This window comes from Apodemus sylvaticus, chromosome 1, assembly GCF_947179515.1.
Source record: "Apodemus sylvaticus chromosome 1, mApoSyl1.1, whole genome shotgun sequence".
Classification (NCBI taxonomy): Eukaryota; Metazoa; Chordata; class Mammalia; order Rodentia; family Muridae; genus Apodemus; species Apodemus sylvaticus.
Window position 1 is genome coordinate 188752383 of NC_067472.1, and position 20749 is coordinate 188773131.

At 51.8% G+C, this 20749-nt stretch overlaps 2 protein-coding genes across 3 annotated transcripts; one reads left to right on the top strand and one right to left on the bottom strand.

Annotated features, from left to right (window-relative positions):
* The first annotated feature begins 4865 nt into the window (after positions 1–4865).
* On the top strand, positions 4866–10964 carry Tmem91 (transmembrane protein 91). 2 transcript variants are annotated; one of them, XM_052168757.1, is made up of 5 exons: positions 4866–4982; positions 5835–5940; positions 6597–6829; positions 9540–9689; positions 10618–10856. In XM_052168757.1, the coding sequence occupies exons 3-5, from the start codon at positions 6623–6625 to the stop codon at positions 10774–10776; spliced, it is 516 nt and encodes a 171-aa protein (XP_052024717.1). In that variant the 5' UTR covers positions 4866–4982; positions 5835–5940; positions 6597–6622; the 3' UTR covers positions 10777–10856. The 2 variants fall into 2 exon arrangements, with proteins under 2 accessions (XP_052024717.1, XP_052024710.1); XM_052168750.1 differs by lacking the exon at positions 5835–5940 and having other exon boundaries at positions 10766–10964.
* Positions 10965–12468: 1504 nt separating this feature from the next.
* Positions 12469–20350, bottom strand: Exosc5 (exosome component 5). The gene is made up of 6 exons (XM_052168740.1): positions 20134–20350; positions 17142–17255; positions 16159–16280; positions 14966–15106; positions 14105–14194; positions 12469–12767 (listed from the first exon to the last, which is right to left on the bottom strand). Exons 1-6 carry the CDS (start codon positions 20279–20281, stop codon positions 12675–12677), a joined length of 708 nt encoding a protein of 235 aa, XP_052024700.1. The 5' UTR covers positions 20282–20350; the 3' UTR covers positions 12469–12674.
* Between the last annotated feature and the right edge of the window lie 399 nt (positions 20351–20749).

A 20749-nucleotide genomic window follows, 5' to 3' on the forward strand; every position in this document is an offset into this window, starting at 1 on the left:
CGTGCGCGTGCGTGTGTGTGTGTGTGTGTGTGTGTGTATTCAGGTGTGTGTTGCATATGTAGAGGCCAGAAGCTAGCTCACCAACCTCAGAAGCTATCCACCTTTTTTTCCCCTTCTAATTTTCAGGGTATGTTACCAACACTAACACCACTGTTTTTGTTTGTTTATTTGCTTGTTAAAAATCTTTTGTTTGTGTGGGTGTTTTCCACCTACATCTGAGCACCAGGTGTATACAGTGGCTGCCAGGGCTACAAGGGAGCATCTGGTGTCCTGGAGATGGAGTTGCGGGCAGTAGCGACCACCCCAGGATACACGCTGAGAATGGAACTTGAGACCTATGCAAGAGCAGAATGTGTTCTTAGCAACTCTGCCATCGCTCCAGGCCAGCCGTACAGTATCTTCTGTTGTATTGACTTATTTAATTCAGTAAGACGGCCATGCAGGCTCACCCGCATTGCAAGCACGTGTCAGAATTTCCCTCCTTTGGAATGCCACCGTGCATTCAGAGTAACCATACTCCACACTTTATCCTGGTAGACACTGCCATTGCCCCAGCCTCTTGGCTGTTGGAGATGCTGCCGCTGTGACATGGTACCTCCCTGAGACCCCTCCATTTGGGTTCTGGGCATTTCACCGGAAGTGGGATTCCGGAACCACGCGGTTGCTATAGCGGTCTCGGTGGCAGCTGGAATGGGGCTGCACACCTTGCTTTCGTCTCTCACTGACTTGTCTCAGGAACAGAAGGATCTAAATCACCTTCTTCAAAAACATCATTTTCTAAGTATTATGTACAGAAAACTGCACAAACAATAAGCGAAGGATGTCTTGATGAATTTTATAAACCTAATGTACCTCATGCCCAAAGAAAACAAGGCGCAGGTTATGGACAGGCTGTGTGTTTACTCAGAATGGATGCATTCTGCAGAGGACAAAGAACCCTCAGGAATCAGGAAGTAGGGCTGGAGAGAGGGCTTCGTTGCTAAGATGTTTGCTGCTCTTCCAAAGGATCTGAGGTCAGTTTCCAGCATCCATGTCCAGTGGCTTACAACTAACTGTAACTCCAGACTCAGGAAAGTTAGCACAACACCGCCTTCTAGCCTCTGTGGCATACACTCAGACACATGCACCTAAAACAAAACAAAACAAAACAAAAGTCTTTATTTTTCTTGGAGACAGAGTTCTTTATGAAGCCCTGGCTGTCCTGAAACTCACTCTGTAGACCAGGCTGGCCCCAAATTCAAAGATCTGTCTGCCTTTGCCTCCAGAGTGCTGGGATTAAAAGCATGCACCATGGCACACGCCTGTGATCCCAGTACTCTGGGAGGCAGAGGCAGGCGGATTTCTGAGTTCGAGGCCAGCCTGGTCTACAGAGTGAGTTCCAGGACAGCCAGGGCCACACAGAGAAACCCTGTCTCGAAAAACCAAAAAAAAAAAAAAAAAAAAAAAAAAAAAAAGGAAGAAGAAGAAGTGAAGAAGAAGAAGAAGAAGAAAAGAAGAAGAAGAAGAAGAAGAAGAAGAAGAAGAAGAAGAAGAAGAAGAAGAAGAAGAAAAGAAAATACGTGTTGTGGTTTCTCTCAAGCATTTGAATACTTGGTCCCCAGTTGGTAGCTGTTTGGGAAAGATCAGCAACATGACCTTGGTGGGGGAAGCATGTCACTGGGGCTTTGGAGTGTCACCAGAGTGTGCCATTTTGAGTTAGTGTTCTCTGACTCCTGCCTGTGGTTCAAGATGTGGCTTCTCAGTAGCTGCTCCAGACACCTGCTGCCAGCTCTTCACTGTGCCATCACAGGAGCCCAGTTAAACTCTTTCTTTTACTACTTACTTATCTTGGTCATGGTGTTTTATCCCAGCAATAAAAAGGTAACTGAAGCCGGGCGGTGGTGGCGCACGCCTGTAATCCCAGCACTCGGGAGGCAGAGGCAGGTGGATTTCTGAGTTTGAGGCCAGCCTGGTCTACAGAGTGAGTTCCAGGAAAGTCCTGAAAATTACAAGACTCACATCGTCCTCCAAAATTATGAAAGGTGTAAACAATTGCTAGGAAGAGGAGAGCCTGCAGCTCAGCTGTTTTAGGTACAGAGATGCAGCTTCAGTGAGCCTTGCATGCTGAGATTTTATTCATTGTTGTTGAAAGTGGCTTTTTTTCCCCCTATTTTCTTTCCTTCTAGTGCTAGGGATTGAACCCAGGACCTTGTAAATACATCCTGGGCAGTGCTCTATTATTTAAGTACAGCTATATCCCCAGCTCTGTTTTACTTTTTGTCTTCCAGGCTGGCATCCGGCTTGCTATATAGCAGCAGGGGATGATGATCTTGACCTGATCCTCCTGCCTCCACCTCCTGAAGGTTGTCAGACTTACTTTTTTTTGGGGGGGGGGGGAGTGGTTTCGAGACAGGGTTCCTCTGTATAGTCCTGACTGTCCTGGAACTCACTCTGTAGACCAGGCTGGCCTCAAACTCAGAAATCTGCCTGCCTCTGCCTCCCAGGTGCTGGGATTACAGGCGTGTACTACCATTACCTGGCTGTTGTCAGACTTACAAGTATGCACTACCACATCTGTTTTTATGCAGTGCTTGGAATTGAACCCAGTTCCTGCTAGGTAAGCACTCAAACAACTGAGCTACGCCTCCAATCCTGACGCATGGTTTTTATGATTGGATCTGAATGATATATCAGGAAAAGCATGGACGTGATACTACATTTTTGGTTAAGATATTATGGAACATAGAATACCCAGTGAGGGGCTGGGGGCGTGGCTCAGTGATAGAGCCCCTGCCTAGAGTCCCCCAGGGAGGGGCTGGGGGCGTGGCTCAGTGGTGGAGCCCCTGCCTAGAGTCCCCTAGGGAGGGGCTGGGGGCGTGGCTCAGTGATAGAGCCCCTGCCTAGAGTCCCCCAGGGAGGGGCTGGGGCGTGGCTCAGAGTAGAGCCCCTGCCTAGAATCTCCCAGGGAGGGATTGAGGAAGTGACTAAGGTACAGTTGCCTATTAGCATGCAGGAGGTCCTGGATTCTCTAGCATCTCTCTCTCTCTCTCTCTCTCTCTCTCTCTCTCTCTCTCTCTCCACATTCTAGGCCTGTCACTAAATAAAAAATAAAACCCTAGGCCTCCTGGAAGAGGCGGACTGGGGAAGATTCTCTAAGGCTAATAATGGAGGCCATACTTCTAGCTTGACAGGAATTCACCACTAGGAGGGCAAGGACGCTGGGGTGTCACTGAGCTCCGTGGTCTGATGGAGAGATGGGGCTGGTGGGCGTTCATACCCTCATCCCGTGAGTCCGACAGGAGGGCCTGCTTTGTGCCAGGCACTGTTTTCAGGCCCAAGGCACATCCCTGAACACCAGCCCCTTTGGAGCTGATGCTGGTGGGAGCAGGCGGGAGCAGCAAACACAAGGAAGAGGTTAGCAGTTTTTTGCATGGTGTGAAAGACAAATAGAACAAGAGGAAGGAGCTAGTAAATACCTTCTGGTGAAAACCATCCTGGCCCCTGCCCCTGGCTTTATCCCTCCCGTGGGTCTCTGTGCCAGAAGCTCAGACTGAGCCAAGCACGCTCCCAGACGCCATCTGCTCTCGCCGGGAGTGGGGCCCGTGCCAGCTTGAGTGTTTGCACTCTTGGCAAAGTTCCCTGGCACCCTAGAGCTAGGGAACTCCACGGCCCCGCATCAGGCCGGGGGAATCCTCCCATCTAGCCAGATGGAGGGCTGCAGGAAAGGGAGGCAGTGCAAGCTGGGAGGGCGTCCTGAAGGAGGGGGTGTCCTGGAGGACCAGGAGGATTCTTCAGTTGAACGGACACGAATTATAAATAATACAGTTGACAAACGCATTGCATGTGTTCACTGCGCTTACTTTGTCAGGCTTTGGGTAACTGTGTGGGCATTTGTTGTCACATCTAAGTTAAATCCATATGTTGGGCTGCCGAAATGACTCAGGGGAAGAGGGCTAGCTACTAAGCCTGATAACCTGTGATGGATCCCAGGAACAGACCCGGTGGAAGAAAAGAATCAACTCTTACCAGTCATCCTCTGACTGCTTCTGCACAGGCTTGCTCTGTATAGCACGCGCACCACACAAAAATAAATAAATAAACGTAATAAAAAAAAAATTTGAATTGTATGTCATCGCATCTAGGAGGCTGGGCATAAGTCCTGAGTTTTCAGATGAAGGAATTCAGGTTGAGAGAGAGATGAGGAGATTTATGGTCCAAAGTTCCCACAAAGTGCCTTGAAATGCCTGCAGAGGACCCATATGCAGAGAGCCCAACCCTGGACACCACCAGCGCCACTGAAGGATACTGACAGCATCCCATCCTAGACCATTCCTCGACCTTCCTACCTCTGCTTCTTTCCTACCCCTGCAAGGAATTCTGCAGTGGGTGACAGTCTGCTGGCACTGGTTCCACTGGTTTATGCCAGCACCGGAGCTCGGTGTCCTGGCCTCGGTTTCCTCATCTACAAATTGAAGGGACCGCAACCGGCACCGGGCCGGGGGAGCATCCGCCCTCATTGAACGAGCTGTGTTCTCGGACCAGTTACTTCACCTCTCTTTGCCTTTTGACTGCCGTGTAAAAAAAGAGACCGTACACCGTGCTTCTTAGAATTGATCTGTGGCTGTGTATATTTAAAGCACCTCTTAGAACAAGGCACAAAGCTGTAGTTGATGTTATTACTGCTGAGCCATCTTTTTTGGGTGAGTCAAGTGGGATCCAGGCATATTCCAACCAACAGATTTCAGCCTCCTTAAGGGAGAAGCTGCTGGCTCTGGGACCCCCAGAGCTGGAGGAGCCTTCGAGGCCCCCTCCCGGGGCGCCGCGGAGGGGAGGAGTCTGGAGCTATCGCCCCGCCTTTCTCCTCCCCAGCGCGCTGCGGGGCTGGGGCGCAGAGACCTAAGCGCAGCTCAGCCGCACTGCACTCAGACCCTGTGCTGGGGTACTCCACTCTGGAAGCCTGATCTCAGGGTTCAGGTTTGCCCGTCTTTGGGCGGCAGGGCAAGGTGGGTGCCCTGCAAGACCCAAGGAGGTCGGGTGTGTGGCCGTGGGCGGTGAGAACAGATGGGGACACTGCTCCTCCCCCAGGGTCCTGGCGTTGCGGGGGGGGGGGGGCGGGAAGGGAAGGGATGGGGGCGAACCTTTGGCGGAGACCTGTGCTAGATTTGGGATGACCTGGGGCAGGGGAATCGTAGACTGAGAGAGATTTTTCTGGTTGAGTGTGAACAGTACATATGCTGGGAGAGCTAACGCGACAGGCCGGCCAGTGGGGAGCTGTGTGGGGTGAGGTGCGACACCGGTTGAGCTGGACAGGTGTGCAATGGAAGCGATGGGAGCGAGAAGCGTGGCGGTGGGGGTTTCTGCGTGGTGAGGGTGCTTGCGGTTTCAGATGCGGCAACGGTGAGGACTTACTGCGCAAGGAGGCTTAGGGATACAGAAGGATACATAAAAACGTTGCCGGCCTCAGACATGTTTTTGAGGGGAGCAGCTGTCATTTTGCAGCATGTGCTCAAGGGGACCTTTGGCAAGCGACAGGGTGTGGGGGTGGGTGGGTTTGCCTTCAGAGGGGATGGGTGACAGTGGCCCTGGGAACTGAGTGTGAGTGGCAAGGGATGTGTGGACTAGGGTGGAGTTCCTAGGTAACCAGAGGTGAGGAATGGATGTGTGCATTATAGGGGAAAGGCTGTGGACCTGTGAACCTGAGGATGGGAGTGTGTGTGGGAGTGTGTGTGTGTGTGTGTGTATAGAGGGCTCATGGGACAAACGTGTGTAAGACATGGTTTGCAAATGATCGTGCAACAGGTATATATTTTTTATTTATTTTTTACTATTTTTTTTTTTTTGGTTTTTCGAGGCAGGATTTCTCCGTGTGTCCTTGGCTGTCCTAGAACTTCCCCGGCGGACCAGGCTGTCCTGGAACTTAGAGATCCACTTTCTTCTGCCTCCCAAGTGCTAGGATTAAAGGTGCATGCCACCACTGCCCAGTGGTATAGTTTTGTAAATGATTTATTTTTATGTGCATTGGTGTTTTGCCTGCATGTGTGTCTGTGCAAGGATGTTGGATCCCTGGAACTGGACAGTTGTGAGCTACCATGTGGGTGTTGGGAATCGAATCCGAGCCCTCTGGAAGAACAGCCAGTGCTCTTCAATGCCGTTTCTCCAGCCCTAAGGGGTGTGTGTGTACATACATACATATGTGTATATGTATGTATATATGTATATATACATATATAAACACATACACACACACACACATATTGGTTTTCAGAGACAGGGTTTCTCTGTGTAGCCCTGGCTGTCCTGGAACTCACTTTGTAGACCAGGCTGGCCATGAACTCTGAAATCTGCCTGCTTCTGCCTCCCAAGTGCTGGGATTGAAGGCATGCACCACTACCGTGTTGTTTTTTTTTTTTTTTAAGAATCCCAGAATTGATTACCTGGGGCCCTGAATAGTCTGTGTGAATTAGGCAACCCCCTTTCTATTCTCAAAATCTGTTCTTCTATCTATAAAATGAATAGAAGGCGTTTTGAGCCCCCTCATCTGTCCAGAGCCAATAGGCAGACTGGTGATGGATGAAGGCAAGCCTTTTGAAATTGCATTTGCTTCCTCCTGTTTCCAGGACCCTTCACCACAGCCTCCACAACCATGGACAAGTCCAGCATACAGGAGCTCCAGCAACCCTTACTGCCAAGCATAACCTGTGACCCGGCTCCCAGGGCTGAGACGCCAGAGCTGGGCACCCCATTCCCAGAAGCTGTCTTTGCGGGGTCCCCGAGAGGCTGGCAGCTCCTACTCCCACCTCTTCCTTCAGTGAGCGCTGGCCTGGGGGAGCCGGACACCCCTGACCTTGAGGTAGGAGCATCAGGCCGATGGATGGTGGAGGTATCTGCCTAGGTCTGGGGTCTCTCTTGACTGTTCAGGATGGCTGGAGGCTCCCGAGTCTCTGTGAAGCCATGGTTGACCTGGAGCTCTCTATGCAGACCAGGACAGCCTCGATCACAGAGAGATCCACCTGGTCCTGTCTCCCAAGTGCAGGGTTTTTGTTTTGTTTTGTCATTTTTTTTTCTTCAGGCTTTGGCCTTGTTCCTTGATCTTTGCTTGCTGACCTACTTCTCTTATATATATATTCTTGCCGGGCAGTGGTGGTGCACACCTGTAATCCCAGCACTCTGGGAGGCAGAGGCAGGTGGATTTCTGAGTTTGAGGCCAGCCTGGTCTACAGAGTGAGTTCCAGGACAGCCAGGGCTATACAGAAACCCTGTCTCGAAAAAACCAAATCCAAAAAACCAAAACCAAACCAAACCAAACCAAACCAAAAAAAAAAAACACCCAAAAAAATTCTTTTAGCTTCAGATTTTGTTATTAGTTTAAAACGTTTTGTGTGTGGGTGTTTTGCTTGTTTACCTGTGCGTTATATTCACGTGGTGTCTGTGGAGGCCAGAAGAGGGTGCTCGGTCCTTTGGGATTGGTGGTAACGGAGAGTTGGGAGTCACTGTGTGGGTAGGTGCTGGGAATCCAGCTTGGCTCCTCCACCAGTTGCCTTAACCAACAAGCTATCTCCACAGCCTTTATTTTTAATTGTGTGTGTTCGTGCAGGTGAGTAACACATTTTCCACTATTCAGCTCTCCTGGAACTGGGCTTACAAGAGCAGTAACCATGCACACATCTCTCCAGCCCCCACTCCCCTTTTTCTGCGACAGGGCCTGAGTATTTCTCAGGCTAGCCTTAAATTCATCTTTCTACCTCAGCCTCCAAGAATGCTGGAGTTACAGGTTTGTGCCAACACGACCATCATAAAGTCAGCTTTTAATTTAATTTTTTTCTTTTCTTTTTTTTTTTCCTTTGATACATGATTTTTTCTGTGTAGACCAGGCTGTCCTGGAACTCGGAGATTAGCCTGCCACTGCCTCTGGAGTGCAGTGATTAGAAGTGTGTGCCATCATCGCCTAAAGTCATTTTTACATTTTAACATTTACCTTCTTTGAGACAAAGTCTGACATTCATCATTTATGCCAGCCTGAACTCACCAACTCACACTCATCATTTTTTTTTTGTTTGTTTTTTGTTTTGTTTTTTTGGGATTTGGTTTGAGACAAGGTTTCTCTGTGTAGACCAGGCTGGCCTCGAACTCAGAAATCCGCCTGCCTCTGCCTCCCAGAGTCCTGGGATTACAGGCGTGCCCCACCACCGCCCGGCTCATACTCATCATTTTGCCTTAGCCCCGAGTGACTGGAAATAGAGGCCTGTGCCACTCCCCCTGGTTTGTCTTTTGTGAGATGGTTTCATGTAGTCCAGGTTAGCCTCAAACTCATCATGTAATTGAAAATGACTTTGAACTTCTGTTCCTCCTATTTCCACCCCGATAGCTGGGCTTAGAGGCTGTGCCAGCCCTGGTCCTCCCGTATTTCTTGAGGTGAGGTCTTGCTAAATTGCCCACATTTTTGTCTTTTTTTTTTTTTTTTAAATCTTGTAGAGTGACTTTATGTCATATTCTGTAAAGTGTGTTGCAAACCCGCTCAGATTCAAGGGGAGGAACATCAGAGTCACATCAAGGGAATAATATTTGGAGCAAAGGGTTTTGGCGCATGCCTCTAATCTCAGAACTCTGGAGGGAGAGGCAGGCAGATCTTTGTTGAGTTTAAGGCCAGCCTGGTCTACATAGTGAGTTCTAGGACAGCCAGGGCAAAGCACTTAGAAGCAGGTTTAGTGTGTGCCCATACTCCTGACACCCAGGAAGATGAAGTAGGAGAATGGGTTCAGACAGAAGGACTACACAGAGCTTTAAAGCACAGCCTGAGGCTACAGAGAAAAAAAAAAAGACCGTGTCTAAAATCAAAACAAGAACAAGGGGCTGAACACAGCCTGCCCCAGGCAGAAAGCATCATGTCACAGTCTCTGACTGTTCCAGCACTGACGACTTTGACAACTGTATTCACCTCTAAGTTCCTGTTTGACTTTTGTGTCTAGTGTATTTGACTGTGTGCCTGGTCATTTTATTTGGGGAAAAGAAAAATATTTTTAAGATCAGTTATTTGGAGGTCTAGAAATGAAGGTACCTTTTTCCAGAGGGAATTTGGTTTGCTCCTGATCGAGCTGCTTGGAGATATCAGTGGTAGCTTCTGGTTTTTCTGTGCTTATTTTTTCCAGACAGGACTCATGTAACCCGGGCAGGCCTCCTGATCTTCCTGCCTCTACATCCGGAATGCTGGGATTGTAAACACACTTGGCTTTAGGACCATTTTTGGCAGGCAGGTTTGTCCTGACGAGTCACAGCACTGGGGCATTTTTAACTCTTTGCCTGTTTTCATACCCAAGAAGTCTGCCTCCACTTCAGATGTTCCCACCCAGGGGTTATAAGCAATCTTGCCGTAGTTGGATCCTTGTGAATGAACTCACCTGGGGGTGGGTCTCTCTGGAGACCCTCAGCGTCAGTCCACTGTCTCCCATCAAGGGATCCAGGGGACAGAGAAGTCTCTGGGCAGGCCCCAGGGAAGCACTGGTCTACAGGGTGATGGAGAGAGGTGGGTGAGGACCACCACGTATGCTCTCTCCTGCTCGTAGGACACATCATCCAGTGACAGTGACTCAGATTATGATGGGGGTGACCGGCTCTCTCCACTTCTTCCCCACGACCACCTCGGCCTGGCGGTATTCTCTGTGCTGTGTTGCTTTTGGCCTGTGGGCATTGCAGCCTTCTGTCTGGCTCACAAGGTTAGTCTGGGTTTGGGACTGGGAGGGTGCTGTGCTGTGCTGTGGGAGGGAGCCATGCTGTGCTTCAGGCAGTGGGGGTGGCTGGAGGGGGGCCTCCACACAGAAACACGCATGTGTGACCGGATGTGGTGGTGACGGCCTGTAATCCCAGTACTTGAAGGGCTGCGGAGTTTCAAGGCCAACCTGGTTACAAACCAGGATCTTGTCTCTAAAGAACCAGAACCACAAAAGAGCAGGGCGGAGGCTGCAGCTCGGTTGGCAGGACGCTCACTGGGCACCAAGTGCCAGGTTTGATGATCAACATGCAAGGAACGAAGGGAGGGTGATCTACACTCAAGGTTATCTTTGGCTACAAAGGGACCTCAGGCTAGCCTGGGTTACCTGAGACTTTGTTTCAAAACAACCAAACACAAAAATAAAAACAAAGGGAGGAAACTGGAGGAAAACCATGTTTCACAAATCCAGGGTGGTGGTGACGAACTTGGAACCATCCTCATTTTATCCTTTGTAAAACTACAGAAGCCAGTGAATGCTCACAGGTCTCCCGCCTCAGTAAATGGGAACAATCCCTTTCCTAGGTTTATTGTGTAAACCAACTGAGTAAAATACTGGCATACAAAAGTGGCATCTGGAAATCCCCCAGCCAGGGTTTCTCTGTGTAGCCTTGGCTGTCCTGGAACTCACCCTGTAGACCAGGCTGGCCTTAAACACATTAGAGATCTGTCTCTGCCTCCCAGTGCTGGGATTAAAGGTGTGCTCCACCCCCATGTAATACATTCTTCTATTAAATACCCAGCAACTCCGTTGCCCCAACCCTGGTCTGGGAATAGACAAGTGGATTAGTGGGGGCGGGGAGGGGGAGAGCCACAGGAAGCAGGATGGAGGGTGGGGGGGGGCACTTGGTTACCGCTGCCCACTGCCCCTACAGACCAACAAGGCTTGGGCCAAGGGGGACGTCCAAGGGGCAGGGGCTGCCTCCCACCGAGCTTTCCTGCTGGGGGTCCTTGCCGTGGGGCTGGGCCTGTGCACGTATGCGGCTGCCCTGGTGACCCTGGCTGCCTACCTTGCCTCCCGAGACCCGCCCTAGTTGCCCTTCGACCCCCACTGTGACTGCAGAGGCCAGAGGACCATCAACTCCGTGAGCAGAACGGATGATCTCGGTGCACACGGTGGTGACGGGAGAGGACCACATCACCACAAACGAGTCAGCTGGAGCCCCTCCCTTTCCTGGCCGCCCCCACCCAGAAGGAAGCAGTGTGAAAGATTAAAGATACCCTGAAGCCAAACAGAATCTGCCTGTATTTGGGTGTGTCCAGGGTGCACAGGTAGGAGTATCTAAGAGCAGGCAGGGAACGCAGCTGAGACGGGCATTAGAGCTCAGGGCGTGAGGTGGGATGTTTCAGTCTTTTTTCTCCGCAGTCAGCAGAGTAGAAGTAGAGACCTGACCTGGTAGCTCTGTGACCCTAGACTTCATGAACTTGTGTCACTGCAGAACGGGACGAGGTCGAGGTCTACCTTGGCGGAGCACGTGCTCTCGTGTGTGTGTGTGTGTGTGTGTGTGTGTGTGTGTGTGTTACCCTGCCTGAGCTCCTCCCACAGCAGAAAGGAGAACTGGTGGTAGAGAAGGAGCAGCGCAGCCACGCTTGTTCTGGCTCAGGAGGCCGAGAGAGAAGTGGATACAAGTTCAAGCTGGCTGGGGCACTGGGGTGAACTGACTGGTAGAGCAGGCAGGACCTAGGTCCTCGGTTTAATCCCTAGTGCTGTGGGTAGTGAGCCAGCCTTAACAATCTAAGGAGACTGACCCAGCCTAAAAATGTCAAAACCTAAAAAAGCCAGCACTCTGAGTACTTGGGAGGCACAGGCAGGTGCATCTCTGAGTTCAAGGCCAGCCTGGTCTACAGAGGGAATTCCAGGACAGCCAGGGCTACACAGAGAGATCTAGTCTGGGGGTGGTTGTGGTGGTGAAGAGGGCCAGGGGCATGGCTCAACAGTAAAGGACTTGCTCAGAATTCACAAGAGCCTATGTGTTCACATCCCAAAGCCGGCTGCCGCCGCTGGTGGCCCTACTGCCTAGCACTTGGGAGGCAGAGGCAGGAAGATCTTCTTTTTTTGAGTTCAAGGGCAGCCTAGTCTACATGAATTCTAGGTCAGTCAAGAACTATACAGTTGGGATTGACTCGAAACAGCAAATAAGTAAGAGCAAGAGCCACCAAGACAAACAGGACAGCGAATCAGTATACTGCGCCTTGGCTTCCGTGATGTGAGCATGGCTCTCTCTGGAAACGTGACTTCTTTTCTCTTAGAGAAAAGAGTCTGCATAGCTCAAACCATCTAGAGATCATAAATCTCTCTTCCCAAATAACTCCCCAAACTCACTTCAACTAAATCCCTGGGTTCCCTGCAGAACTGACCTCGGGGCCAGAGGCCTGCTGATAGCCAGGTGGTCATGAGTAGCTGGAAGACGGTGCTGGGAGCTGAACTCAGCCCTCTGTAAGCACAGTAAGTGCTCTTAATGGCTGAGCTCTCTCCAGATCGCCTTCTTTTTAGAAGTAAGCTGGTCTCACGTAGCTCATCATGGCCTCAGACTCACTATGCCGTGGGAAATGACCTCTGACTACCAAGTGCCAAGGACTATCGGCTCACGCCACCACGCCCATCTCCTCTCCTGGACCGCGGGGCCTGGGTCCCTTGTTCACTGCAGCTCCCTGGCACCACGCAGGCCGGATGAATGCGTCCTCTGCAGACACCAGGATCCGTGGCTAGTGACTCACTCGCTCAACACAGGCAAGCCCTTTTTAATGGTATCCTGATGAAGGGGGTGTGTGCCCAGGCCTAGAACGTCCCTAAGCCCCCTCCCCAGCCTGGCACAGGAGCCTCTGCTTAGGCAGGACCGGAAGCTCCACGGGCAGACAGAGGCGCTGGAGCGCTGGCTGGCGGGCCGGAGGCGATGGGCGTGGTGGGAGGGGCGCCCTACCCTGGCTCGCCTCAGCTCTTGGAGTAGCGCCTCTGCAGTGATTCCCGGTAGAAGCGGAAGATGTGCTGGGAGGCGGCTTGGGCGGCAGCCAGACACTGCTGGAGCTGGGAACAGGAGAAGAGCGTTAACCCCAAAGGACTCCCTCAGCCTACCACCTCCCCTCCCCCCATGGCGATGGCTATCCCCTTCCTTACCACCTCCCGACTGCCACCCACAATGAGACATCACGGCCTTGGCAATCATCCAGCCCAGGCTCCAAAGCCTATCACCACGCCTGGCTTTATATGGTGCCGGGGATGGAGCCCAGGGTCTCATGCATGGGAGACAGACTCTCAACCAAGAAAGCCACGCCCTCAAGCCCCCTAAGCCTGCTCCCCTCTTTAATATCTGAATCACAGCGCGGGAGCATGCACCGTGGAGGTTGTAGAGCTAGTGGAAGGAGTTGGCTCTCTCCTTCCGCCATGTTGGTCCTGGGGACTGAAGTCAGGCGGTTAGGTCAGGCTTGTTGCCAATTTTTTGTTTTTAATTTAGAACCATCTTCCTAGCCCCTAAACTTTTTCTTAATGAAAACAGAAGGGCTTTGGGGACCACACTCTGAAAGTGACAGGACCTCAAATCCCTGAGATGGGAATCATCACACCTTGGAAGAACTCAAGACAACTCAAGACAGTTGGAGATCCTGAGAACTAGAGGAATAATCCTTCAACCTTCAAAGTCTTTTTTTTTTTTTTTCTGTTTGTTTGAGATGGGATCTTGCTATGTAGCTCAGGTTGGCCTGGAACTATGTATGTAGCTCAAAATGATCTCAAGCTTCCGGCCTGCTGAGAGTGACTAGACAGACGTAGAGCCTCCACTCCGCTTTTGGCACCGATTTTTACTATACAGTCCAGGCTGGCCTGCAACTCACAGCAGTGCTCTGCCCCAGCTCCTGAAGTGCTTTGATCACAGCTGTGAGCCCCTAAGCCCAACTCAAATAACCTTAAGAGCCAGGAAATGAGAGCTCTAAATCAGAAGAAACAGAGGCACAGACCACTTGACCCGAGTTTCCAAACCTCTCCTTGGGAGCCCAGAATTCTAGGCAGCACCGTTCTGTGCTGACATGGAGACCACTTCACTCAAGCTGAACCCTGTTCTGAGCCCATCTTTCAGGCTTTCCTTTAAAATGCTACAAAGGAGCCTTTTTTTTTTTTTTGCTTAAGACAGGATCTCGAATGTTGCCCTCCCTGGCCTTGAATTCAGAACTATGCCTGTCTGTCTCCCAAATGCTGAGATTAAACTCGTGGCTCAGAACCCTGTGCAAGCCATGCAGGGACTTCATGAATTAGGCCCTGAAAATGTGGCCTCCCCCCACCCCTCAGCAGGGGTGTGAAGAGGGGCTTGCTCTGAGCTAAGTCGAGATGGTAGAAAAGGTTCTGGGTGTGCCCCGCCCCCACACTGGTACCTCCGCGTCAGAATAGAGCCCCTTGGTGGTGGACATGAGCAGCTTCTGCTCTGCGCTGTCCAGAGCAAAGGTCAGGATGGCCTGGGCCTCCTACGGACAAGAGGTGGAAGGCTGTTCAGTATTGGGGGGGGGGGGGACTTCCTTTCTAAGATCTCAGCCAGGACAAACTGGACGCTGAGCCTCTACGGCAACTGTGGCTGTCTGTATGTCTGCACACCAGCCCAGTCCTGGTTAACTGTTTACTTCTTGGTGCCTTATGTCTTTGTTCTGAGCAGTTTCTGACCCACAGGGGGAACCATGGCGCTGGTCCTCTCCTGGCTGCCTCGCCATCCTGCCCTGTCCAGCACAGGCGAGCCATACGCCGGCTTCTGCCGTTGCACTTTCCTGGTTGTCTGGTGGGGACCCGGGAAGCCTCCAGAGAGGATCCTGGCTCTCACTCTGACAGCAGCAGTTGCAGCAGCGGTCAGGACAGAGCGCCGCACTTTTTCTGTGTCTGTATCTGCAGCCAACTGTCACCCTGCTGGAGCCCAGCCCACACCTCTGGGGATTCCAAGTGCTCCTGTCTCTTCTCCCTGCTGCTCCTCTAGCCTGCAGTGTCAAACCCTTCATGTCGAGTGTGGAGAACGGGCTTCCCTGTCACCACCGTCAAGCCAGCACAGGCCTCAGAGCCAGGGCCGTGCTGCACAGTTGGGAGTAAATGCTAGCAAGTTTCTCTTCTGGCTTGTGCAAGTCTCACTAGGGTTTCTAGCACTTAGAAGGAGCCATAGCGGGTAGGGCGGGACCTGCCACGTGTGTCAGCGTGCACAAGCCAACTTGGCACCACAATTTGGGAGGCAGGCCCAGCCGCAGCCCCGCACCTACCTTTTCTTGCTTGGTCGTGGGGTCCAGCACGAGATTTCCATCAGAGTCCAGGGCGCAGGTGACCCCACAGAAGAGGGCTCGCATGGGCACACCTGCATCCACCAATGCCATGCAGGCAGCATTGAGGCAACAGGCCAAGAGCTGAGGGCCACACGCTGGTCAAGGAGAGTGTCTTCTGCAGGGCTAGCCTCGGAGCAGTCATACGGCCCTTTACACATGGCTGACTGATCACACGGCAGTGGCGTGGCAGGGCACCTAAGTGATTCTGGCGCCAAGTGCCTGCTGCTGCTCCACACCCTACCTAACCCCTCTCCCAGCTATGAGACAGACCAGCTGCTTTTCTCTAAGTCTCATATCCCGTGTTGACGGGATAGCGCTAGGGAACAGATATCTACACTAAGGGATATACCAAGTATTGTTAGTGAAACGGGGTCGAAGAGAGGGATCTCCCAAAGTCACACATGAAGGGCACTGGCAAAGCCAGGCCCTCGCCCGGGGGATCAGCTGGGGTGCCAGATAATGGAGCTAGTGAGTTCCTGCTGCAGGAACTCATGCGCAAGTGCAGTGGTCACTGGCTTCAGCTCTGATGATCTGGGGTGAACACAGGAGTTAGTGTGGCCCATCCAGGCCCAGCAGGAGCTAAATGACTCAACAGTGAGGCGCTCAGAGCTGGGCCCAGCAGCACACAGGAAGCCCTGCTTGCTGACTTTTTTTTTTCTTTTTGTTTTGTTTTTTTCGAGACAGGGTTTCTCTGTATAGCCCTGGCTGTCCTGGAACTCACTCTGTAGACCAGGCTGGCCTCGAACTTAGAAATCTACCTGCCTCTGCCTCCCAGAGTGCTGGGATTACAGGCGTGTGCCACCATCGCCCGGCTCGCTTGCTGACTTTTAAAAGTTACATTTATCTGTGTGTGTTCAGGGGCAAGCGTGTGCCACTGGGCTCACGTGTAGTTAGCTCGTGGGAGCTGCTTTTCTCCTCCTACGAGCCGTGGGGATTGAACTCAGGCTGTGGGGCTCGGCAGCAAGCACCTTTATCCACTGAACCATTGTGCCAGCCGTGGCCTCGTGTGCTCTGTGTGAACGGCTGCCTGGCACCTGTCCTGAGTGGCTGAGGGTATATTACAAGGTCACGGGGACAGAAGCCAGAGGGGAGGTTCTGGGCACTTCCTGGGGGAGAGGGCTGGGAAAGGATACAGAGCCGGCGTCGCTTACCACCTGCAGCACCACAGTGATGGAGGTACGGGGGTGCAGGGCCCCTAGAACCACCGCTTCACATGTATTCCTGATCAGCCGTTCCCGGCTCTTCTCAGCCACGCCTGGGGAGACGGGAGGCTGTCAGGTTCTTCCCTTCCACCCTGTCATCTTGCTCTGCTCTGCTCGGTCCAGCCTCTGGAGGGAGACTTCAGGAAGGGGCTGTCAGTTTCAGCCTCCGCCCCATGGTGTACATGCTCCCAGGAGCTCTCAACATTTCTGAGTAACTCCTGCTACGGTCAGCCTTGGCCAGGGGTCCACCAGCCAGCCGCCCAAAGAGGAATGCCCAGAAGTGCCCATGTCCTGGGCAACTGGCCGTATTACTCCCACCAGAGCAGGCCCATCCCCTGACAGATGGGGAGAGGTGGTAAAAGGACAGAAAAACAAGTTACTGGGAAGGAAGAGAGAGGAAGGCAGAGAAGAAAAGGGGACAAAGAATCGGCTCAGGAGAGGTGGGTCTGGTGGTACAGGTCTGTCATCCCAGGGCTTGAGAAGTTCAGACGGCAGGATCATGAATGTGAGGACAGCCCAGGTTACAAAGAGAGCTACCACCAGCTCAGAGGACTTGAGACCCTGTCTCAAAAAGTTACCGGGCGGCGCTGGCTCCACGGCCTAACCACATAGCTGTAAGTTCACCAGGGAGAGGCAAATGGCATGGCTCAGGGCTGGAAGGCCTGCCGGGAGCCCACCAGGGAGGACGGCGGAGGTGGGGGGGGGGAGGGCCCAAGCTCAGCAGCAGAGGGCTTGACCAGAACCCACCCTGGACGGTACGGTGGATTCCATCCCAGTGCAGCAGGATCAAAAGCTGGGCAAAGAGGGAGGGGGAGCAGGGCAGCGGGGACTGGACACGGCGAGCATCGAGGGGTCAGATGAGGTCCTGACAGAGCGGATCTTTTGGGGGGGGGGGGTTCAATGGAGTCAGTTACCGGGCAGCCCGATCTTTGGCCTCAGGATCACTTCAAGGGTGGCCTTGTTGAATATTTCTTTGCTGACCTTCACCTCGGCAGGCCCGTAGACTCCAGCCAGGACGGAGGTGTCGCCTGAGGGAAGAGGGAGGCAGGCCGTGGCCGCTCGGGGCTGCACTTAGTTTCACCGTTAAGCAGGGAAGTCACCTTCCTCATGTCACTTTGTGAAGACCAGGTGATGGTGGCTCACCGACGTGGGGAGTTGGGGGTGGGGGTGGGGTAAGTGGGGGTGGGGCCCACGTCTCCTGGCATCATACAAAAAATGAAATAAATCCCAACTTTAAAGAGACACACTTCACTTGGAACATACAGGAAGTGGCCAGGAGGTACAGAGCCTGCCACAGACTTCAGCCATTGGTAAATTTCTAGAGGTAGTTGGGGCCACAGAGATGGCTGGGGTGGGGGTAGTGGGGGCACACTGTTCTTCCAGAGGACTAGAATTCAGTTCTCAGCACCCACGTCAGGCTGCTCACAACCATCGGCTCCAAGGGATCACACACTTTTCTGCCCTTTGTGGGCACTCGTACACAGATGCTCTCTTTCTCACCCACACAGGGTGTTTGGGAGACAGACAGGAAGATCAGGAAACTAAGATCGTCCTGGGCTCCGTGCTAAGTTTGAGGCTATCCTGAGCTACATGAGACCATCTCATAAGCCAACCAAGCAGACTTGTTAGACATAATTAAAATATATTAATAAAAAACATTTTAAAAAGACAAACAAACAAAAAAGGTTGTGATGTGTGTGCGGGTGGTGTGTGTGTGGTCTTAATTTCTGCTTATTTTCCCAGAATGGTTATAAATGACTCTGGAGAAGAAGCAGCCTGGCTTTCAGCCCCATTCTGCCTATGACGGGCCCTCGTGTGACTTTGCTAATGTCTGCAGGCTTCAGAGAGGCCATCTACGATGTGAAGGCACTGGACTCAGCAGCAGTTCCCATGTTTCCGACCGTAACTCCCAATGACCACTACGCTTTACAGCACAGCTCCAAACGGATAAAATGTATGTGTATAGTGGATCACAGGTTGGGGCTGGAGAGACGGCTCACAACCATTGCTAACTACAATTCCTGGGAAGATCACACTCTCCTGTCTTCCTCAGGCACCAGGGACAGCCATAAAAAAACCCAGTAACTTAAAAATCAAGGGCTTAGGGATGCCACCCTGTGGTGGGACATTCATGCAACGCTTCCTGGCTCTGTAGATTTGTCCCCAAGCTGCTTTTGGTCACAGCAAAAGAATCCTAAGGTAACGAGGACAGACACAAAGTAATAGGGTTACTGTGTCACTGTCATATATATGCATCATTTGCATCCCTTGCTGCTGCCCCTCCCCCACCACAGGGTGTTTTTGCACGAGCCTTTGAGGTCAAAAGTGTCTGCAACATTCTTTTTCAAAGTCTGCAAGGTCTCCAACTTGCACTAGGGCCCGTGGGTTTAGAGTTGCAGAACATGGGAGGGTTCCGTCTCTATTTCTTTTTTTGTTTTGTTTTTTTTTTGTTTTGTTTTTTTAGTCAGGGTTTCTCTGTGTAGTCCTGGCTGTCCTGGAACTCACTCTGTAGACCAGGCTGGCCTCGAACTCAGAAATCCGCCTGCCTCTGCCTCCCAAGTGCTGGGATTACAGGCGTGCGCCACCACTGCCCGGCCCGTCTCTATTTCTTATATCCCAAGAGACAGGAGAGGCTGATTCAGCAAGTGAGCTAACCCAAAGGATGGATGAGAACAGTATGCATCTGTAGAGGTATCCCAAGGAAACCAGAGGTGACCCAACAGACACAGGTGCTTACTAGAGTCACATTCCTGTTCTGCTATATAGATTGAGTAAGGGAGTCTCTTCCTTCCCAACATCTTGCCGACGTGGCTACACAAATCCTCTCCCCCGTGCCCCCAGGATTTATTTTACTTTTTAATTATGTGCATGTATGCACAACACCCCCCCCATGTGCGTGCATGTGTGCCGTGTGTGTGTGTGTGTGTGTGTGTGTGTGTGTGTAGGTCCCTGCAGAGGCCATAATAGGGCTTCCAATCTCCTGGCTCCCAAGTTACAAGTGGGTGCTGGGAACTCAATTTTGTTCTCTGTAAGAACTGTAATAACCACCAAACCATTTCTCCAGCCCCCTGTTGTCTCTCTCTCTTCTTTTCTTCCCGAGACAGGATTTCCTGGAATTCCCTCTACAGACCAGACTGGTCTCGAACTCCTAGAGACCCTGAACCTGCCTCCCGAGTGCCAGGACTAGAGGCGTGTGCCACCACTGACTTGCCAGTTATCTCCTCTCCTAAGCCCTCATCAGTCTTCAGTTCTTGCCCCATCTACCTGATTCTTTCACAGGAAGATGCCTGAAGAGTTGTCTCAACTGTCTTCTCGCTCTCTCTGACCCACCACACTAGAAACAACGGCCTCCAGCTCATCAGTCCATAAGGTGATCAGCCTTTAACATTAACATCTCAAACACAACTCGCCACTGTCACTCAGCCTCTGCCGTCTTCATCTGTCTACTCTGGTGTTTCTTACCCTCTCGTGATCAATCAAAGTCTGCCAGCCCAACTGGGATACAGGGTTATGTGCGTCTCAGCCACGAGAATTCTCTTTTCTCTCTGATGAAACGTGTATACCAAGGAAAGGCACGTTTTTTTTTTTTACTTGGGTGTATCATCTGCTACAGTAATTATATTTAAGCCAGTGGTGGTGATGTGTCTGTCTCAAAGGGTATTTATGCAAATAAACACCTTATTCTCAACCGGTGATGGATAAGAAATCTAGTCAAGGGTAATATTTGCCTTGGTGAAATACCTATTCTGGAACATTCACTCTTATGAGAGGTGGGTATACTCATTATCTAGAAATAAATTCTTCAAGGAGGTGGGCGTACTTGGCTGCACACTACACAATAACCGCTCTTCAAAAATCCTTCGGTGAGGATGGCTCGCGCTGAGTTAAACTTGGCTAGGGTCGTACCTTGCAGAAAAGAAGCAGATCCATCCGGCCGGGACAGCAGGTTTTGCTCACAAGCGAAGTGCCGGAGGCTGCAGACTGGACTTCGAGGGCTGGACTCTGTTCCGGTGTCAGTGAGTACCTTGGCGTCTGCACGCTTTGCTCCCTCCATAGCCGCTGACCACGCGCGCTCCGCCTGGTACCGTAGCTTCCGCTCAGCCGCGCGCGCAGGCCTACCGGCCGTGTACCTATCGCGCATGCGCTAGCCTAGAGCACTCCGGAGTTGACCCTAGCACGTGGCTCAGCGTTTACTAACAATCTGGATCCGCCCACCTCCACCTCCCAATTCTGGCAAAACCATTGGACAATAAGGAATAGGGGGCGGGACTTGGAGTTGACCCATTTTGCCCAAGGCCCCGGGTCCTGAACCCTGGAGCTTCAAGTTAGGTTGTCCATTTTATTGCCTGATAATTGAACAACTACAAGCAGAGGACTGGAGCACTTTTAGAGGATAAAAATTGCCACCTTACTTATTTCTGCGTCTTTGTTGCAAGGTGGTTGGAAGCCGATGGTGCGTTGGCCTAGTGGTGCTGCTATTTGAATAAGGCATCTGATGGGACAGCCGCACGTCTAACCCGTG

What these genes read in the sequence shown, in the direction of transcription:
- Tmem91 (XM_052168757.1), top strand. Translation starts at nt 6,623, where the DNA reads ATGGACAAGTCCAGCATACAGGAGCTCCAGCAACCCTTACTGCCAAGC. An exon ending in CGGACACCCCTGACCTTGAG is followed by an intron (nt 6,830 to 9,539) that starts GTAGGAGCATCA and finishes TCCTGCTCGTAG; the next exon opens with GACACATCATCCAGTGACAG. An exon ending in CCTTCTGTCTGGCTCACAAG is followed by an intron (nt 9,690 to 10,617) that starts GTTAGTCTGGGT and finishes CTGCCCCTACAG; the next exon opens with ACCAACAAGGCTTGGGCCAA.
- Exosc5 (XM_052168740.1), bottom strand. Translation starts at nt 20,281, where the DNA reads ATGGAGGGAGCAAAGCGTGCAGACGCCAAGGTACTCACTGACACCGGA. An exon ending in GCCAAAGATCGGGCTGCCCG is followed by an intron (nt 16,281 to 17,141) that starts GTAACTGACTCC and finishes CCGTCTCCCCAG; the next exon opens with GCGTGGCTGAGAAGAGCCGG. An exon ending in TGGTAAGCGACGCCGGCTCT is followed by an intron (nt 15,107 to 16,158) that starts GTATCCTTTCCC and finishes TGTGGCCCTCAG; the next exon opens with CTCTTGGCCTGTTGCCTCAA.